The 18,870-nt window shown below is 43.0% G+C and overlaps 1 protein-coding gene across 1 annotated transcript in view; it reads left to right on the top strand.

The window, feature by feature from the left end:
* SH3KBP1 (SH3 domain containing kinase binding protein 1) overlaps positions 1–18,870 on the top strand; it is a 344,251-nt gene that overhangs the window by 189,844 nt on the left and 135,537 nt on the right. Inside the window, exons 5-6 of the mRNA XM_082864220.1 lie at positions 2,525–2,654; positions 14,690–14,895. Coding sequence (XP_082720346.1) covers positions 2,525–2,654; positions 14,690–14,895 — 336 coding nt within the window. The remainder of the gene's footprint in view (positions 1–2,524; positions 2,655–14,689; positions 14,896–18,870) is intronic.

The following is an 18,870-nucleotide window of genomic DNA, read 5'->3' as shown; positions in this document are numbered from 1 at the left end:
ATCTTGCAACCAGAGCAGCAGTCTTTAGGAAGAAATAGCACCGAACAGCTCTCTCTGCTACTGGGGACAGACGCCCGCCCGCTCCGTGGTGCCTGTAATGGGAAGTGTACCCCCCAGGCGATGAGCAGTGGTTTGATTGTCTGCTCCTCTGCGCCCCGTGAGGCTAAGGATAGACGTCTGCTGGTTCCCTGTTGGCCATTCCTCTCAGACTGTGCTGTGACAGGGATGCGGGCATGTGGGGACGTGGCGAGGTGAAGACACCCCTGTTTTCCCAGCAGGCAACCTGCCGATCCCACACATCAGGAGCACTTCCTTCGGGGATCTCGGGCTGGAGCCACTCATTACTGGGAACAGGAGCGTTTTAGATACTGTCAAACTGAATCAAATGGAATCGGCCCAGCTGCCCTGCGCTGTCAGGGATTACGCCAGGGACTGCTCATTTGTGGTGCGAGCCCTTGGTCTTTCCCTCCTGACTTGTGATTTCTGGGAGAAAGAAGGTCATTTTATGGTTCCTTATTCAAGACAAGCACAAAGGACCCCACGCTACAAATCCTGTGACTGTTTATATTCAGGCTTATGGTGAATCTTCCTAACCATTCTAATCCTATAAAAAGCTCCTTGAAAGGATAATACATAACGGTTGAGTTGACATAGACACATGGAATGATTTCAACAGAAATGTTGTGAAATGCCGTGATTTGGTATTGAATAAGGATAGTCATGCACGGGTGCCATTGTCTGGATTCTTTCCCGAAGATTCTGTGATCACACAGATATGATGGCCACTCTGTGAGTCTGTACCCCCATGAGCTCCCTAAATCGTGCTCTAAAATGCCATTCTGGTTGTCTCCATTCTGAGGCTGTGTCAGCACCTCCTGAATGTCTCTCACACGCCCTCCCCTACTTATATCTGGCATTTCTGCTCTTCAAGGCCAACCTTAACTTTGATTCCTTTTTTTCTCCAAGCCTTCCCTTAGCATCCCAGATCTTGGCGAGCTCAACTTTGTGTAACACATTTGGTTTGTGCTAAGGCATGGTGTTTTCTTTTCTATTTACCTTGCATTGCTAGGTTTTGGTCATGCCCACCCTCCACCATCTTTAAACCATGTGTCCTTTCTACCTTGGTAGATTGTCCACTTCTTGAGGGGGAAAAAAAGGGTATGTCCTGTACAGTCCTGTGTCCCTAGCCCCTAGTGTAGAATCATAATACATCTATTTCTAACACTGATCAAGTGTACTAATTATCCCACTGTACAGATGGGAAAGCCAGGGTTGAGTTAGTAGGACATTCGACGAGTCACAAGATACGATTTGAACTGGGCTCTTGACTCTAATTTTCTTTTCATTTTAATTATTTAAGCTTTTAAATTGTATTTGTTGATTTGAAGAAGTAATACATGTACATGGCCAAAAAAAATTCCAAAAAGTTTCTAGGTTTCTTTCTATTATACTACACCATACTGGTAACTAAGTGCTTCCTTGTTCTCAAAATGCCCTGTTATTTTCCTCCGAGAAGCCAGTTCACTATTCTCACTTCTGCTGTTCTGTTAGTGGCTCCATCACAAAATTTGGGGATGACTTTTTTTTTTTTACACTTCCCTCATCTCAGCTAATTGGTTGCTGAAGACCAGCTTATCCCTCACAGATTCTCAAATCCGCACCTGCCTTGTTCATTCTCACCCCTCCCCAGATGCCGCCTTCAACTCCCCCACCCAGATGACTGCAGTCTGGCTGCCCTCCCTACCTCCCTTCATCCCATATCAGTTCATCTCAGGGTAATCTAGAACCTTCAAGAAAGCTGCAGGGAGTCCTTCTACCTTCTGGTTGAGTTTTTATTCCACAGATTCTTAACTGTTTTTGTTAGGCTATCAAGTTAGGTTTGGTAATCTGGGAAAGCCATTCTCAGTTTTTAAATAATGGTTTTATATGCATAAAATAAAACACATAAGGTTACAAAAGGAACCATTTATATTAAAGTAGCTATCAAGCTATTTTAAAAACAAATTTTGGTATACTAATCTATGTGTACTTCTTTATTATAAATAATAAATAATTCCTTATTAATACATTAAATAACAGGGTCTCCCAGCAGGTGTGATAACTACCACCACTTCAAAGTAGCAAAGAGTGCAAACGATATCTTGAAATACCCACAGTATCTACGATGTGATATGAAAATACGATTTGGTTGGTGTCACGTCACAGGTCCTTCTATTACTCTGGTGTGTTACGTATATTCCTAATCAAAGGAAATGCCAAATTTCAGTTGGATGTTAGTGGAAATGAAGTGTTAATTCTTTTCCACTTGCGTTTATGGTCCCTAGGTTAAACCCCACTTCCTGAGTCTGAATCTCGAGACCCTGTGAAGTCTGCTTTCTCATTCCCTGTTAACCTGTAAGCTTTGGGTCCTGCAGCTCTCCCTGTGTGGGCTGTGCACTCGGCACTGTACAGATGGGAGAGAAAACTGGCAAGTACCACACCTAACCTGAACCCTGCCTCTGTTCTTCTGTTCACATCTGTGCAGGTAGAAGAAGGATGGTGGGAAGGTGTTCTCAATGGAAAGACTGGAATGTTTCCTTCCAACTTCATCAAGGAGCTGTCAGGGGAGTCGGACGACCTCGGCATTTCCCAGGATGAGCAGCTCTCCAAGTCAAGTAAGGAAGGAAGTCCTCCCACCATGCAGGACAGGGGTGGGGGCACCCACGGGTGCTGCTCCAGCCTCCCCTTGGTTCCACTGCCTGTGCTAAGCGATTGTGACAGAAGCTCATGAATATTTTCTTGGTTATGCTGCCTTAACCCACCGTGGTTTAGTAGGTTTATCATTGTAAAGGTGTGACGTGCATACCTTTCCCCCCAGTGCGCAGATGCACACTGTGAACATCTCTGGATAGGTGACTGTCGGCCTTCATAGTCCCCCATGGATGGCCCATGTTGCTGTGGTTCCATATACTTCTAAAATGTCACTCACTGCAAGTTGATAATTATTTTTTAAATGTACCAAATGAGATTGTTAATACTTCTCAGCATCTCTTGAGGAACTTGGAGAAAATGGCACACACACACACCCCCACACACACACACACCCCACACACAAATCATTGGTGGGGAGAAAGGCAATGTTCAGGACGCGTGTGTGCCAGCTCCCTTGAAAGTCTGCCAAGCCAGCTGAGGGCCCAGCCCCACCTCGGGTGAGCATGCGTGTCCGTCTGTGATGGTGAGAACGAACTCCAGGTCTTTCTCTCTCCAGGGCCTGAAGCTCTCCTCCCTCCAGCTTCTCTGCTGCCTTTTCCAGCTCATGGAGCAAAAGGTCAGGACCGGGAAACTTTGTTCTCCCAGTCGCTAACCCAACTTCCTACGTGGGCGTCTGTGTATCTCTTGTGCCGTCTTGAGCCAAGGTCATGGGTGTGAATGTCGTAGAGGCTCGACTGTGTCTTAGCGGTTCGGCACTACCTGGGGCTGCAGACTTTCCTATCTAACAAGAAGAAGACAGCTCAGTCCTGTCAAAATAATTCTTAAACAGCTTTCTTTTCCATTTGGAAAAATCTGACTTGAGTGGTATTTTCAAGTTAGTTGTGTCTCTTTAACCAGTAGCATGATTGGGCAAATCCCCAATTTGGAGGTAAAGCCATTTCTGGAGTCGTGCTCAGGCCACCTCCCTCACTTGGTGTTCAGTGGCGCTGGCCAATTGGCTCAGTGGTTTCCAAAGTCTGGGGCTCCCCATCCCTGAACCTCATTCCATCCTGGGGTCTGTGATAGGAAAGACAGGAGGTGATTTGGGGGCAGAGGAAGCATCTTGAAGCTCCTGCTGCCTTCTCTGGTATGGGGCAAGGAGGTTCTCTGCTAACATGGGCCAACTGATGAGTGTGGCCGGGAGGGGAGAAGGTGTCCTTGACCCCATGATAGTGGGACTTCTATGGCTTCCAAATTGCACATTAGAATTCTAACTGCCATAGTGTCTCCTTTCATACACTGGAGTAGTATTGTACCTGGTAATTGGGTCCCATAATAAGAATACTATATCTTAGGGATATGGTGGATTAAATGGGCTTTCTTGGAGGGAGGACCAGATCGGGTCATTTTACCATTATTTCTGTGGAAGTGTGTTATGAGTTCCAATAGCAATAATGTATATAAACCACCTCACCTATAGAAGACCCTCTATTAAGTGGTCACTTTCATTGTTAATCATGATGAATTCTTGGGACACAGCCAGCTAGTAGGTTGAGGCTGCTTGCACACTGGTTAGTACTGTGCTCACTGAAGCATTGTCTCTGCATTTGGAAATTACTTTGGGATTCCTGTACTCAGGCAGAAAAGGAGATCTGGAGAGGTATTGGACCACATCTTTGGGAGAACCTTGACCTCTTGTTATCCTGCCATGTTAGGTATGCTTTCAGAGCTGGAGCTCAGAGAAGTCATGCCTCTTGTGTTTTTGGAACTGTTGAAATAAACTGTCTCCTCTTACTCCAAGTCAATAATGTGGACATTTGACCCTGCTTGACCCCTTAGCTCAAAGCACACAGTGCTGGAATTCCTGGGGCAGGAGGTTAGGAGGCGGAGTGGAATGGTCTTCCCAATCACTTCGCCTTCTGTCACATGCTCTGAAGGGGCTGTTTCTCTCATGGAGACTGCTGTCCCCAACGCTCATTCAATTAAAACCTGCCATTTCAGAGCTAGGAGAGCCTAGTAATTCCGGCAGCCATGTTTAGTTACCACAGGAACTGTCCCTTGTCAAGGGGGTTTCTGAGGTCTCTGGAGAGGCATGTTCTCCTAACAAGGATGGATGCTTGTGAAATAAGTACATGGCTTTTGTAATCTTCCTGTATGTGCAATTAAGGAGAAGAGGGCCCATCTATTGATCTTTCTACCTGTCTGTCCATATCCATCCATCCTCCCTGCTTTCCTTCTTTTTTCTATTCTTCATTCATTCAGCTTTTACTTGGCCCCTGTTGTTACTAAGATGCTGTACAAGGTACTGGAGATATACAGAGACAAATCAGATAGGGTCCCTGTCTTCAGTCAGCTCGCACTGTGGAAAGGGGGTGCACAAGTCAGCGACAGTTCAGGAAAGCACCACACGTGCTCTGCTAGCCGGGTATCTGAGGAAAAGTGGGATACACAGGCAGAGAGAGGCCGGTCCCATGGGGTTGTAGGGACAGCGGTGGTCACAAAGGGCTTTATAGGAAAGCAGATGTGATTATAATGTCCCTAGGGCTTGCTAAATTGAAATAATCCCCTGAAAGAGAAATACCATCTCTCAGTGTTCTCACAGGCTGTTCAGTAACTGTTTACACTCTGATGGTAAAATATATATAATTAGATCAGATCACATGCAGAAATTATGTATACTGTTAGGATTTGTCTACGAGGAACCTTTGGTTTTAGAGTGAATCTGCTCGTTCCCTATCCCCAGAGAATGGTGTTAGTAGTTTCAGTGTACTTTACTTTACAAAAGAAACACGTTTTTGTTTTGAAATAATTATAGGGTCACAGAAAGTTGCCAAAAAACAAAACAAAACCAAAAAAAAAAAAAAAAAACAATGTACAGGGCGGTCCCATGGACCCTTCGTGCAGTTTCCCCCAGGGATAACATCTAGTATAACTATAGTAAATGCGTATTTACTTTTATCATAGAACTGAGAAAGACAAGTGTAGTTAGTACACAAAAGATATCTAGGTTTTTACTCTGGTATGAGCCGAACTATAGTTAATAAAGGTCTTTGTTAGACCAGCCCACTTAATACCCTTCATAAATTACAGTTTTCACAGAGGGTGCTTAATTAATACATGGCTCTGGGGCTTCCTTGGTGGCACAGTGGTTAAGAATCCGCCTGCCAATGCAGGGGACACGGGTTCGAGCCCTGATCCCACATGCCGTGGAGAAACTAAGCTTGTGCACCACAACTACTGAGCCTGCGCTCTAGAGCCTGCGAGCCACAACTACACACCCCGCGTGCCACAACTACTGAAGCCCATGTGCCTAGAGCCCGTGCTCTGCAACAAGAGAAGCCACCGCAATGAGAAGCCCGCGCACCACAACGAAGAGTAGTCCCTGCTCGCCGCAACTAGAGAATGCCCACGCGCAGCAACGAAGACCCGCTGCAGCCAAAAATAAATAAATTAAATTAATTAATTAATGTTTAAAAAATACATGGATCTGGGAGTAAGTCAAACTCCTAATGTTTACACCATTTTGGTAATTTTTAGAGATCCTAGTGACATCATATAAAAATCCTCTCAATTTAAATGCTAGTAGACATTGGGGGAGGTTTTTTTTTAAGACAGATAAAATCCATATCCTGGTACATATGAAGAAAACTTTGTGTACAGTGTATCCTCATACATCTCTTTGTTATACACACACACACCTACCTCTGTATGTGCACACACTTCTTTGATATTTGTAGTCTTCACATTGCTACTTCCAGAAGGTTTTTGAGGATACTTATTCATTTGAGTTTTGTTAACCAATGGATGAATGCAATTGAAGAAACACTGCATTTTATTTATAAGGAAGTGTGCCACGACAACTTGACACATGGTAGGTGTTCAGTAAATGCTTGCTGAATCCTTCTTACTCTGAGGAGGCATTTTTAGCTTTGAATGAAAGGTATAAATTGCTTGAACTTGCTTTTCTTTTACCCTGATGTATTTTTATATACGGTAGTTGGTTATGAAAATCTCTAAACTTTAGATCTTTGTTCAGGGTAATCTAATCTATCAAGGAAAGAGTTACAGCAGTTCTGTTGGTTGATATGTTGATTTAGACATTTTATCTCAAACAAGAAAATTCATTGTCAGGTAGTGGCAGAAACTTTTTGCTGTATATTTAAATTTGAAAGCATCTTTACCTTTCATAGCATTTATGGAACTTTAAAGGTGCTTTTTCAAAAAGATTTTTGTCAACTTTTTATTATAGAAATTTTCTAACGTACGCAAATCGAGAGAATAGTATGATGAACCCCTGTGTACCTGTTACCCAGCTTCAGCAGTTAGCAACCTGTGGCCAATTCATTGTAATTATACCACTGCACAATCCTCCCCTATATTATTTTGAAGCAAACCCCAGATATCCTATAATTTCATCCATAAATATTTCAATATGTGTCAATAAAAGAGTATCTTAAATACTGTTATCACTCCGAATTGTAATAATAATAATAATAATAATTGCAATTCCTCAAAGTAATTACCTATATGGTCAGTGTTCACTTTCCCCTAATAGTCTTCTATTTTTTAATGCAATTTGTTAGTTTGAATCTGCACCCAAAGACGGTACATACCCTGTGATTGGTTGATATGTCTCAAGTCTCTCTGAATCTCTAGATTCTTCTTCCATGTTGCCTTTTTTCGTTGCTACTTTTTGCTGAAGAAACTGAGGTCCTTTGTGCGTTAGTTTCCCACAGCCTGCCTTTTGCTGATTTCATCTCTGCTGTGTCGTTTACTCTATATTCCTATAAATTGATAATTGGATCCAGGGCCTTGGTTAAATTCAGGTTTGAGAGAGAGATTTTTTGGGGTGGGGGGACAGAACTGCTTCACAGGTGGTGATGGATAGTCTATCTGGAGGCTCATAATGTCTGGCTATCTTTGTTTTTGAATATTAGCAGCCACTGATGATTATCACCCAGATCTATGCACTCATTAGGGCTTGCAAAATGGTACCCAAACAGGGAATTTTTTTTAAAAAAGAGTGAAATGGGCTCCCATGTAGCAGATCAATAGTGAAAAAAAATGTTGAGTAAATTAGGTTTTTAAAAAACAAAACATCCAAGGGTTTGCAATAATTGTGCGGGCAGGATCTTATGTTAGGGATGGAAAGGAATTGAGAGCTCATCTAGCCTGGTGTCAGATGAGAACACTAAAGCCCAGTGAGATGAAATCCTGGGTGTGGCCTCGCTTCTGAGTGATGAAGCCAACATTACATGCAGGCCTTCCTGCATATAATTTGCACATACTTTGGTATTGCTCCCATTACGGCTTGTAGTTTACCCTTTCACGGAGCATCTGACAAATTTCAAATCTGAGTACAGTTTAACTTATTTCTTCTTATGATCACAGATTATGATGAATTAATTACTTTTTCAGTTACAGTTTTGCACATGCGCGTATTGACTAAATGGTGTGAAATAGAACTAATTACAAATTATATTGATATTATTGCATTAAATTATAATCAGAAAATATCTTGATCTGTAAGATTTATTTGGATGTAGAGGCAAAGAAATCCAGATATGACTACTGCCCAGTTTCAATTTCATACATACTTTGCTTCACATTTAAGATATAAATGTGACTTTCCTGTTTCCAACATCTTTTTTATATTATTTAATTTCTTAGATTATAAAATAATTCTTGTAAAACTAAAAAGTATTCCTGTTTTCTTGTTTTAAAGAAAAACATCTTTTAGCTGCAGAAACATTTTAAGCTATTTCCCATAGTTTTCAGAGGGAGAAGGTTTGCATTTTCTTTCTATAACCATTAATAACCATGATATTTAAGTTTGAATTGACTTTATTTTCCTAATTCCTTATGTTTGAATTTTAGGTTCAGATACTTTAGTGACTCGTCAAGTGAAGGCAAAGATGGAGATGGCCTTTTAAAACTTAGGGCAAACCACTCCCATGATATAGAAACATTTTATTTCATTAGCTGTAAGAAATGGATTGCTTGTGCCCCTTGCCTATAAGAGCTACAGCCAGGCTGGCACCCCCCACGCACGCTTTGGTGTCTCTATACTTTTTAATATTAAATGTTATTTGTTTTGTGTATGAGGTTCTGTTGGCAGTGAAAAGCAATTAGCAAATTGATGAAATAGAGTTTCAGGCAAAATTAGATGCTAGCATAAGCATATGATTTTGTGTTGAAATTTTAAAATGCTTCCCTTTTACAGTGTTTGCTGCCTTCAAGTACTAATATTTAATAGTGACAGTAGAATATTCCTCCCCCCCAAAAAAATAAACAGCACTCATATTCATGGACTTTCCAGTTGCCCATCTCTTCTGTTCTCTAGATGGAACGTGTGTGTCCTCACTCACCCCCAGCCCAGGCTCCATTTCCAGTCCTCTTGCTGCCAGTGGACGGGGCGGGGGGTGGGTATTTTGCAGAAATGCTTGGCCTTTCAGAGACAGCAGGGCCATGTCTACCTCAGTGATGCTCAGACTTGATCCTGGGGAAGAAGAAAGGGAGGTTCTCTTGTACTTGGAGGAACTTTACTGAAATACTGATTCCTTTTTCTTACTTTTTTCTGACATGAAAAGGACTGCTGCCATTCAGTTCTGGGGGGCCTGGCTCACAAAACAGCTGTATTCCTTGGGAGTAATGTTACCTTAGTGATGGAAGTTAGGCAGAATAAAAATTCACCCAAATAAAAACTAGCCACTGTTACTTGCTCCACTTTGCCATCAAAGTCCTCAAGAGCTACAAGTCTAAGGAGAACATGTGAAACACTTGTTTCTTTGGATTATCCTTATGTAGCCAGTGATTTGAATATCTAAGTTTTTGCTTTAACTGGACAGAGCACATCTGTCAAAAAGGGCAGATTTCAAAGCAGTGGTGTACCACCATGTCTGCAGGACACAGAAATTGGCAATACCTGATTCCATTTAATTTGTTGGTCTGATCATTTACAATCCCTTTCATGTTATTAGGAGTGACATGGCCCAGAAGTTTACACGATGGTCCCTAATGGAATTTCCCATTTTCCTGAAGAATGTTTCTAAAAAGTTAGACAAGTTGCTCTCTCTCACTCAGTTCCACTCTCTGTCTCTCTGTAAATGTAGCCTACCTTTTCATCCCTCAGACTTATTATGAGGGAGCTATGTAACTGGCCTCCAGTTCGATACTCAGCTCGCAGCCGTAATAGGACCTATTTTTTGCATAACTTAGAGTAATGCATATATTAATTGAGCTTGTCTTTACCAAACCATTTTACCTGCTGATGGTACTCTCTGTAGGGTGTGTGTGTGTGTGTGTGTGTGTGTGTGTGTGTGTGTGTGTGTGTTCACCCTCAAACTGGGGCAGAGTGTGTGTAGTCTATGTACTTACTCGTGGTTCCAGAGAGATTTGGGCTTTAGCCATGTGTCCAGTCTTATGCTATTGATAACCTCTACTTGTAACAACAAAAAAGAAGATAATTTGCATTTGACACTGGGTGAGTCCTATGTCCTCATGCTTAAGTACAGTCTCATGACTGATATGGCAAAACCTCAATTAAGATGTTTCAGGAAATAGGGTTTTCTGGTGTCTTTGCTGCTAAGCAGAAAACCCCTTACATTGACACGGAAGCCACGATTGGTTTCAAACCTCATTGGTGAAAACCCCCCTCTAGAATACTTGCACATTTTCTTGCTTCAAGATACTAAGAACGAAAAATCTTTTAAAAGGGATTTTGTGCCTTGTTTAGACTCTTGGGGTCATGAATATCAGTTTGTATCATACTGGGCTCTAGGGGTAGAAGATAAAGGATAATGGACCAAAATCTATAGTATGTTCGGGTCACACTCTCCAAAGAGAAGAATGAGTTAACTAAGGAATCCGATTGATTGGATTTCCTCTGGTTGAGGTTTTCCTACTCTTGAGGTGTAATGTTGAAGTGGCTTCCAGGTTTAAATTGGGCATAACCCACATGCCAGGCATTTGCAGAGGTGAGCCCTAATGCCAGTGCTCATTGCCATCATGGTTGCATGGGGACTTTGGGCTCATTCTGTAACATTCTTAAATTCTGCCTAATGGTTTCTAATTAATTTTGTGGATGAAGCTCTTGCAGTGGATTCATTGAAGACAAGTTCAGTTAAAGACTCTCCCTCTTCCTTCTTTTGCCATCATTTGCTCCCCTTCCCTCTCTCTTGTTTTTCTCTCCCCTTCTCTTCTCTCATTCACTGTCAGGAAAGACTACCTTTGAAGGGACAATTCTGTACCGAGCTGCACCGGGAAAGACGGAGGGCCACAGACGCTATTACAGTGAGTGACCTTAACAGCAGGAGGCAATTGTAAAGATAAGATCTGGGTTCTTGTGTTTTTTGATGCAGCTGCACTTTCCTGAGCTGCTCATGCTTCTGCCAAGTGTCTGTGAATTTCTGATCCAAGGACATGGACTTATTTGCCTGAGATAAGTGCCGTCTCCTTGGTGTGTGCTGCGGGAGCATTCCCATCACCAGCCCCTGGCGCTGTCTTGTTTGCTTTGTGCCTCTGTCATGTGTGTGACATGCGTGCATGAACCATGCGTGCAGAGAAAGGATCAGTAACATTGGTCATGGCATATGTGTTTGTACCAGTATCTCTGCGCCTCTGGGGTGGTGTAAGGTGGCTTCCTGTGGAGATGTCAGCCTCTCGTGGTTATTGCTTTTACTGAGTGGGTCATTGGAAACCAATAAGTCATTTCCTCATTGCGGGGTTCAAAGAAGTAAGATTTTGGTAAGAAAAGTCCGTGCCAGAAATGGTATTTTGCTTTGCGCATTCAGCCAATCACCACACGGCAGACTTCTTTTGGCAGGACCAGTGTGTAGCCTTTTGTGCTGTGAAAGAAAGCTGCCAAAAGTTGAGGGGAAGGAGATGAATGAAGTTAATGAATGAATCTCGTGAAGTTCGTAGAACAGTCCTGCCACACAGTAAGCACTACACGTGTGAGTGTAAACTTGAAAATAAACAAAAATGGCTCACGGCCTGGAATATTAAGGAAATTACTGGCAATGACTTTTGTGTAATTTGGCCAGTTATATGAGCGGCCAAAGCAAACTTGAGGAAGCTTTGTTCTTTTTTCACTGCGAAGGAAAAGCATCCACCTTAGTGTGCACGTACACACATGTGTACATAGAGACGTACACACAGTGATGAAGGAGAAGGTTCACGCGTGAACACCGGAGCCACACTTCTCAAACTGTCTGCAGTGAAGTGTATTTTTATTTCCATTCCCCTGCGGACAGACATCGGGTACTGCTGGCTTGCCTTCACTGCGCATGCGCTGCACCACCCGCCCCTCCCAGCAGGAGCAGGCAGACAGATGTTGGTCTGTGCCCTGTTCACCCAGACGCGTCTGTTGGCCGCACGTCCGGAAGTAGCACCAGCGCACACTGCTATAAGCATTTCCAGACACGGACACTTTCTGTGCTTGTCTCTCTGTGTACCGGGAACAAGCCCTGCATGATCTTGGCTCCAGTCCACAGACCTCACTTTGGGTTGCACTGCCCTCGAGTGTCACCTGGCATTCCGAGCATGACACAGGGATAGTTTACATAATAGTGTGTGTTATGAGCACCAGTGGCTAAAAGATACAGCACCAAAAAATGAAAAGCCACCTTTCTTTTCCTCTGAAGGGAAGGAACTAGATTTTGAGTTATTTCGTCAACCCAGATATTCAGACATTTAATTTCATAGTACTTAAGAGGGATAGAAGCAACCTACCAAAATATCCGGAAGAAAAACCTGCCATGTGTTTCCTTCCCAGCCCATGCTTGTGTGGTTGAATGACCGTGCAACCTTTCTCTGTGTAACATAAAGAGTATTTCTCACAGTGATTAATATGATATTATTAAGATGAGCCCGGAAGGTGGCAAATCCCTAAAACCAGAAGCTCAGTGAAATCAGGATGGCAGTGGTTGAAAATACTGTGTTTCTAGCTAATGAGGTATGATAAAAGAATCCTTCAAATTCTTCTCTTTGAAGAACTAAAACAGACTTGCCCAAATCCATTTGCCCTGCTGCCTTCTGCTTGTGGTGCTGGTGGTGGTGGTGGCGGGAAAGGGGAGCAGTGATGTTTTCTCTTCACTAACCATTTCTTCATTCCGCCCTCAAATGCTTCTTTCCAAACCAGAAAAGAATATACAAGCCATTTATCACACAGAAAAAATCCATACGGCAAAATGAGAACATGTTAAAGGGGAAATGACACAATATTTAGACTCCAAAATTATATCTCCAGCAGGGGTATTTCCAAAAACAATGAACAGATAAACACACGAATGGATAGCTAATCCAGGGAGGTTCTCCATGTTTGCACACTCGCATCCAGTCCTGTAAACTGGAGCCGACCCCCTTGTTGTGGGCTGTTCCTCATTGTTCTGCCCTCTGTTCTTGCTCATAAATGCTGTTCTTTAGTTAATTAAAATGTACACCAGGGATCTTCCTCCCCACCCCCTCCTTTTTGGCTTACAAATACCATTTTATTGAAAACAGCAGCAACGACAAACACAGCCATTGTTTAAAGGATTTGATTTTGAAACTTGTTAGCAATTTATAATGACCTTTCTATATTTTTCTGTTTTCATTTAACAGTTTCTTCCTGCACTGAGACTTCTTTATTTGAATGACTTCAACATTTTGTGACATTTTATGTGAGCAATTATTTGATGTATCATTCTTATGTACTAAGAGGCCACCTTACATGTAGGAAGATAATGCACAGTGTGGCTAATAGAGAACAAAATTTGATGGTATACTTTCATCCCAAGGGCATCATTGTCACCAGGAGACACATAGTCAACGTTCAGGAGCTATTCTACACATCTAGAGGCTTTTAGAGACAGGCTTAATGGCACTTTCCATAAGATATCCTTTTAATCCTGCCCTTTGATGGCATGACTAATGTACTGACCATCAAAGTAAGAATGTACACCCAGAAATTAACTAGAAACAGGCTCTTCCTTTTAGGAACATGATTGTGGGCAGAGCCTGGGGAAAAAAAGAATCTGGGGAGGTAAGTGTCCATGTTGTCTTGCTGATATCTATTTGATGACTTCCAACTCATGCCACCAGAGGTCAAAGGAAAGGTGTCATGTCCCCAGTGTTCTTCTTTGGAAAGGAGTTCAGCTCTGGGGAGACGTTGGTGTCAGAGGAGGGAGGAAGAACTATAGGCTTGGGGGATTCTGGCCTCCTGGAGGGCAGCTTCCTTTCCCTCTTTAACAAATATAATCATCTTGCCAGTGAAAGTGTTTCAATGTCAAGTTTGGTTTAATGCTTTCCTCGAGAAACATGTCTGCGTGCATTTATTCCTTGTGAAGCCATCCAAAGAGATTTAATTCTTTGGCAGTCATAATTTTGTGTGGTTTCTTTAATTGCTAATTTGTTTAAATGGCTTTTAGCTTTACAGTTTCCCTTTAGGAAATGTTACTTTCATTGCTAATTGCTAACTGACAGTGAGTCATAGAAATGGGAGGTACAGTATGTGGTACTGACTAGGTGGGGAGGCGAGGAGGGGGCGGGAAGAGTTGTTATTGCACAGACTGCAGCAAAACAAATTTGGCTGAGAACCAGGCTCTGGCTGAAAAGAGGTGAAATGTCACATTTACGAAGAGATCTGCTTTGAAATTAGATTTCCTGAAAAGTTTTGATTCACTTCTTAAAATTAAAAGCTGGGCACAGAGGGTGGGAGGGAGACACAAGAGGGAGGAGATATGGGGATCTATATATATGTATAGCAGATTCACTTTGTTATACAGCAGAAACTAACACACCATTGTAAAGCAATTATACTCCAATAAAGATGTTAAAAAAAAAAAGCTGGGGGTGGGGAGATGGAACAAAACTCAGAGCCGCCCCCATGCAACATATTCACACGCTAAACGAAAAACCGCAGTGCAAGTTATCCCATACCCAGTGACACTTGTAGCAGTGGTTCCTGGCTGGCTATGAAGTGCTTCACGGCTATGGCTGATTTCTGAGCTCTTTCTTTCCCCGTCCCCGCTCTTGACAGGTTTAAGGGAAACCACAGGCTCCGAGAGTGATGGGGGTGACTCGAGCAGTACCAAATCCGAGGGTGCCAACGGGACAGTCGCAACGGCCGCAATCCAGCCGAAGAAAGTTAAGGGAGTGGGCTTTGGAGATATTTTCAAAGACAAGCCAATAAAGCTAAGACCAAGGTCGATTGAAGTAGAAAATGACTTTCTGCCTGTGGAAAAGGTATGTTCGACAGTTTCTGTTTTATTTCAACGTGATGTGGTGTATCCAAAAGTACCTTGTAGGGCTTGGCGTCTACGGCTTCCTATGCCTCTTCTGAGGTTTCATTGTCCTCGTGTGCAGCTCTCCTTCTATATAGGAACAGCTTTCCTCGAAAGGCTCATGCTCTAGTTTGCTGTTGCTTTTCTTACTGATCTCTCGATGGAACGTTTCTCAGGATGACTTTTCAAATAGACCGACCCTTCTGTATTTCCTCCTCAGAAGAGCCACTCCTGCCTGGACCCAGCTAAACACATAACCTTGGTACTTTTCAACCTCTCTTCTCTCCTGGTAGGTTTCTCTTGTGATTTGTGCTTGGGTGTGTTGACTGGTTCTGCAGTAGAGAGAGGGGTTGTGTATTTTTTTTTCTCAAGGTATTTGGTGGAAATGATTTCATACTACTGAAAGGAAGTCTCCTGCGTGTGTGAGTGACAGAGATGGCCCTCGCTGGGAATCCCTGAGTTGTTACCATCAGGAAGCTGGCTGCTTTCTCCTGCCCCTGGTTCTGGGTTGGCGAGAGGCGGACAGCGTGTTGCTGCTGAGTACACGGTTGCCAGAGCAACACACCCAGAGCCATTGTGCTTGTGGCTGTCAGTGACGTCTACTGTGGTACACTTTTAAGCATCATAGCCTTGCTTAGGATTTGATAAATACTGTGGAGTTTTCCAGATTGTAATAAGCTGCACTCGTGCTGTGCTTAAAGAATGTTTGTTAATTTGATTTAGTGCTGAAATTTTTGCTTTGACGTTTGTGCCAGCAGGCTTGGGGGATGGGGCATGGGCAAAATCTCTACTGCAGGTTTATCGACGGCTTTTAAATGTTTTTCATTTCTCTGTCAGATGAATTTTTAAAAGTTGCATCATCTTCTGCAGCTGTAGAACTTCCACCCACCTCCCTCCCGCCATCCACCAGCAACCTTGCCCAGTGTCATCATGCATTAGAAACAGAATCGGGAAAGGAAACTTTTTGGACCCTTAATACCCTTAGAGATGAATAAGGCAGAAAGGGCAGATACTTAAAAAGGAAGGACTGTTTCACTTAAACTCTTCTTTTGTGGAAGCTTCTCTAGTCGATTTGCTATTTCTCAGGATCTGAAAACTATCTAGTTAGTGTCCCAGCTTGTGAGTTCATTTCTGCTTCACATGGTCACTTTCAGATTCCCATAAATGTTTACAAAAGAGCAAGTTCCCATCTTAGAAAGGAACGATGAATACAGTTTTTCTTCATTTTATTCAAGTGGTTGAAATGAACATGACCATTGACTCAGTCAGCAAACAGTTTATTCCTTTTGTTCGTTTTATGATTCTCAGTCTTATTCTTCTCTGTGTAAAAGGACGTTGTGTGTGTATAAGTTTCATTATTGCTATTAATAATTGTCTTAACCGCTAATAATAAATTGGGTTGTTACTAATAGAAATATCAGCGACAAATATAATACTCCCAAGTTTGTACCTCAGCACACTTCTCCTCTGAGCTCCACAGCCACGTGTCCAGCTGCCGTCTTGAACATCTCCACTCGGAGGTCCTAAATTCTTAGCAGCTTGTCCAGACCTGAACTCATCCTCGTCCCCCAGAAACCACTCTGCCCACAGCCTTCCCCATCTCAGGTGAAGGCAGTACCACTCCCCCTCCCGTGACTCAGAAGAAAAGCCCTGGGGTTGTCCCTGACTCCCCTCTTTCTCTTACATCCCATGGCTGATCCATCAGGCAACCCCATCAGCGCAGCCTCCTAAGTGTGCCCGGCACCTGCCATGGCTCATCACCTCTGCTCTCCCCCTGCTCTCGCCATCGCTGCAGTGGCCTCCTAATTGGTCTTCTTGCTTCTCCCCTTCCTCCTATGGTCTAGTGTCAGTACCAAAGCCAGGAGGGTGATCCTTTGAAACCCGAAGTCAGGTCATGCCACTCCTCCGCTCGCATACCTGTAGAGGCTTCCCTGTGAACCAAAGTGAAAATCCTCCCTGAGTCCCAGGAGCTGGGATGACCTGACTCCCATTGCCGCTTGGACCTCCTGCCTCACTGTTCTCTCCCTGCTTGCTCCATCCTGGCCCCCTCGCTCCTCCTCAAACATGCCACGCACGCTCCCACTTGGGGGCCTTTGCCACGGCGGTGTCCTCTGCCTGGACACTCTGTTTCCACCTGCCCGCTGTGGCTGCCTGCCTCTCCTCCCTGACGCCTGCTCATTCTGAAACCTGCCCCCTTGGCCCATCCTGCTTACTTGCACTGCATTTTTTGTTTGCCCTAGCATGTGCCCCCTTCTAACATGTTTATTTTTTATTATGCTTATTCTTTGTTTTGTTCACTGATGTATGCTATGTGCTTAGAACAGTGTGTGGCATATAGTAGGTGCTCAGTAAGTGTTAGTTAAAGGAATGATATTCAAACTATATTAATATAACACTTTAGAGATTACAGACATCTATAAAATGAGGGAACCGGGTGGGATAACAGTTATATAGGTTGGAAATATAGTAGTTGTATGGTTCACTGCACCTCTGTGAAACAGAAGATTTATTGCATTGGTCTTAGAGACAAGAAATGTTAACTTCATCAGAGTAATATATTTATGTCCGGCGTGTGTATGCATCTTGATTCATGATTTGTTTGCAGAATGAAACCATGTGCTGGCAGCTCCCTTAACCTGCTTCTCATTGTGAAGCCTCTGGGGAAAACTTAAACGTCCCAGCCTGCTTTACTGGCTGCGGACAATTTTTATAGCATCTAAGAGGATTCAAAACTCTCTCCACCCCCTGTTGTTGGCGCCATGGATAGTTACATAGATTTATGGATCCATTATGTTATTGCACAACCTGGCATGGGAGCTGATGAGTGTGATAATGTTTTACTTGTGTACAACCTGGTTCTCATCGCTTTTGAGATGGTTTTGTGTCTAAGATTTATGTTTAAGGAAGGAAGTTTCCTATGAGAGTTGAGCTCGCTGTTTCGATTTTGCAGAAGCACAAACTGGATCTCATGTGGCGGCATCTGTGTTAGGTGAAGCCCAAGCAGGTCTTCCACTCAGGCTGGGGCAGTTGACCTGTTCACATGACTGGTTTGATAACTCGCATGAGGGAAAAAAGGTCTGTGATCGTTATTAACAGCTGCAAGCATCCTAGTATACTTTCCGTTCAAGTTTGCGAAGTTTTGAGATCCACTTTTCTGAGTCAGTTGAAACTTTTGTGCTTACTTTCCCTGTGCTTTAATCCATATCGCCCTACTCAGAGTGGTTGAATGCTGATGATTATACACCAGGAGAGATACTGGTGTATCTGTAACACTCCCCCGACGAACAAGGAAATAATTAGTATTCTTGCTTCTCTTACTGAGCTCTAAGAAAGGACCCCATTTATGAGTCTTTTTAATACTACCAACCTGATATGCCTGTGACTGATGTGTTTAATGTACCATTTAACTGAAAGATTTATAGGTGAAATGATTTAACGTCTGGGATTTTGCTTCCAGTAATTTGGAAGGTGGAAGAGTGGGTGGGGCACAGAGGAAACCAGGTTGGTCATGAGTTGATAATTGTTGAAACTATGTGGTGCATACATGGGGTTCAGTACACTGTACTCTATTTTTGTATATGTTGGAAACTTCCCTTGACAAAGGTTAAAGAAAAAAGAAAAGAACCTTGGAGAAAAATGTACCATTTAAACTAAGCCCAGAGGTACGTATGTGCTATATCAAAACAGTGGAAAATACGTTGTGGCTAAAGATGAACCAAGTTAAATATCATAAGATTTTAGAAGGGCATGGTGCCATTGTCCTAGCTGATTGACCTTGACAAAGTCACTTAGCCTCAATTGAACCATCTGTAAAATGGGAATACTCTTTATGCCTATCCTACCTCATAGGACTTTTTAAAAATGCTACATAGCTGAAAATACTTGGAAATTGTAAATGTAACTCATTTCAGCTAGTATTTGTTCAGTACTCACTATA

The sequence above is a fragment of the Leucopleurus acutus genome, assembly GCF_964270905.1.
Source record: "Leucopleurus acutus genome assembly, chromosome: X".
NCBI classification, from domain to species: Eukaryota; Metazoa; Chordata; class Mammalia; order Artiodactyla; family Delphinidae; genus Leucopleurus; species Leucopleurus acutus.
Note: the sequence above shows the minus strand (reverse complement) of the source record. Positions and strands in the feature narration are given on the sequence as shown.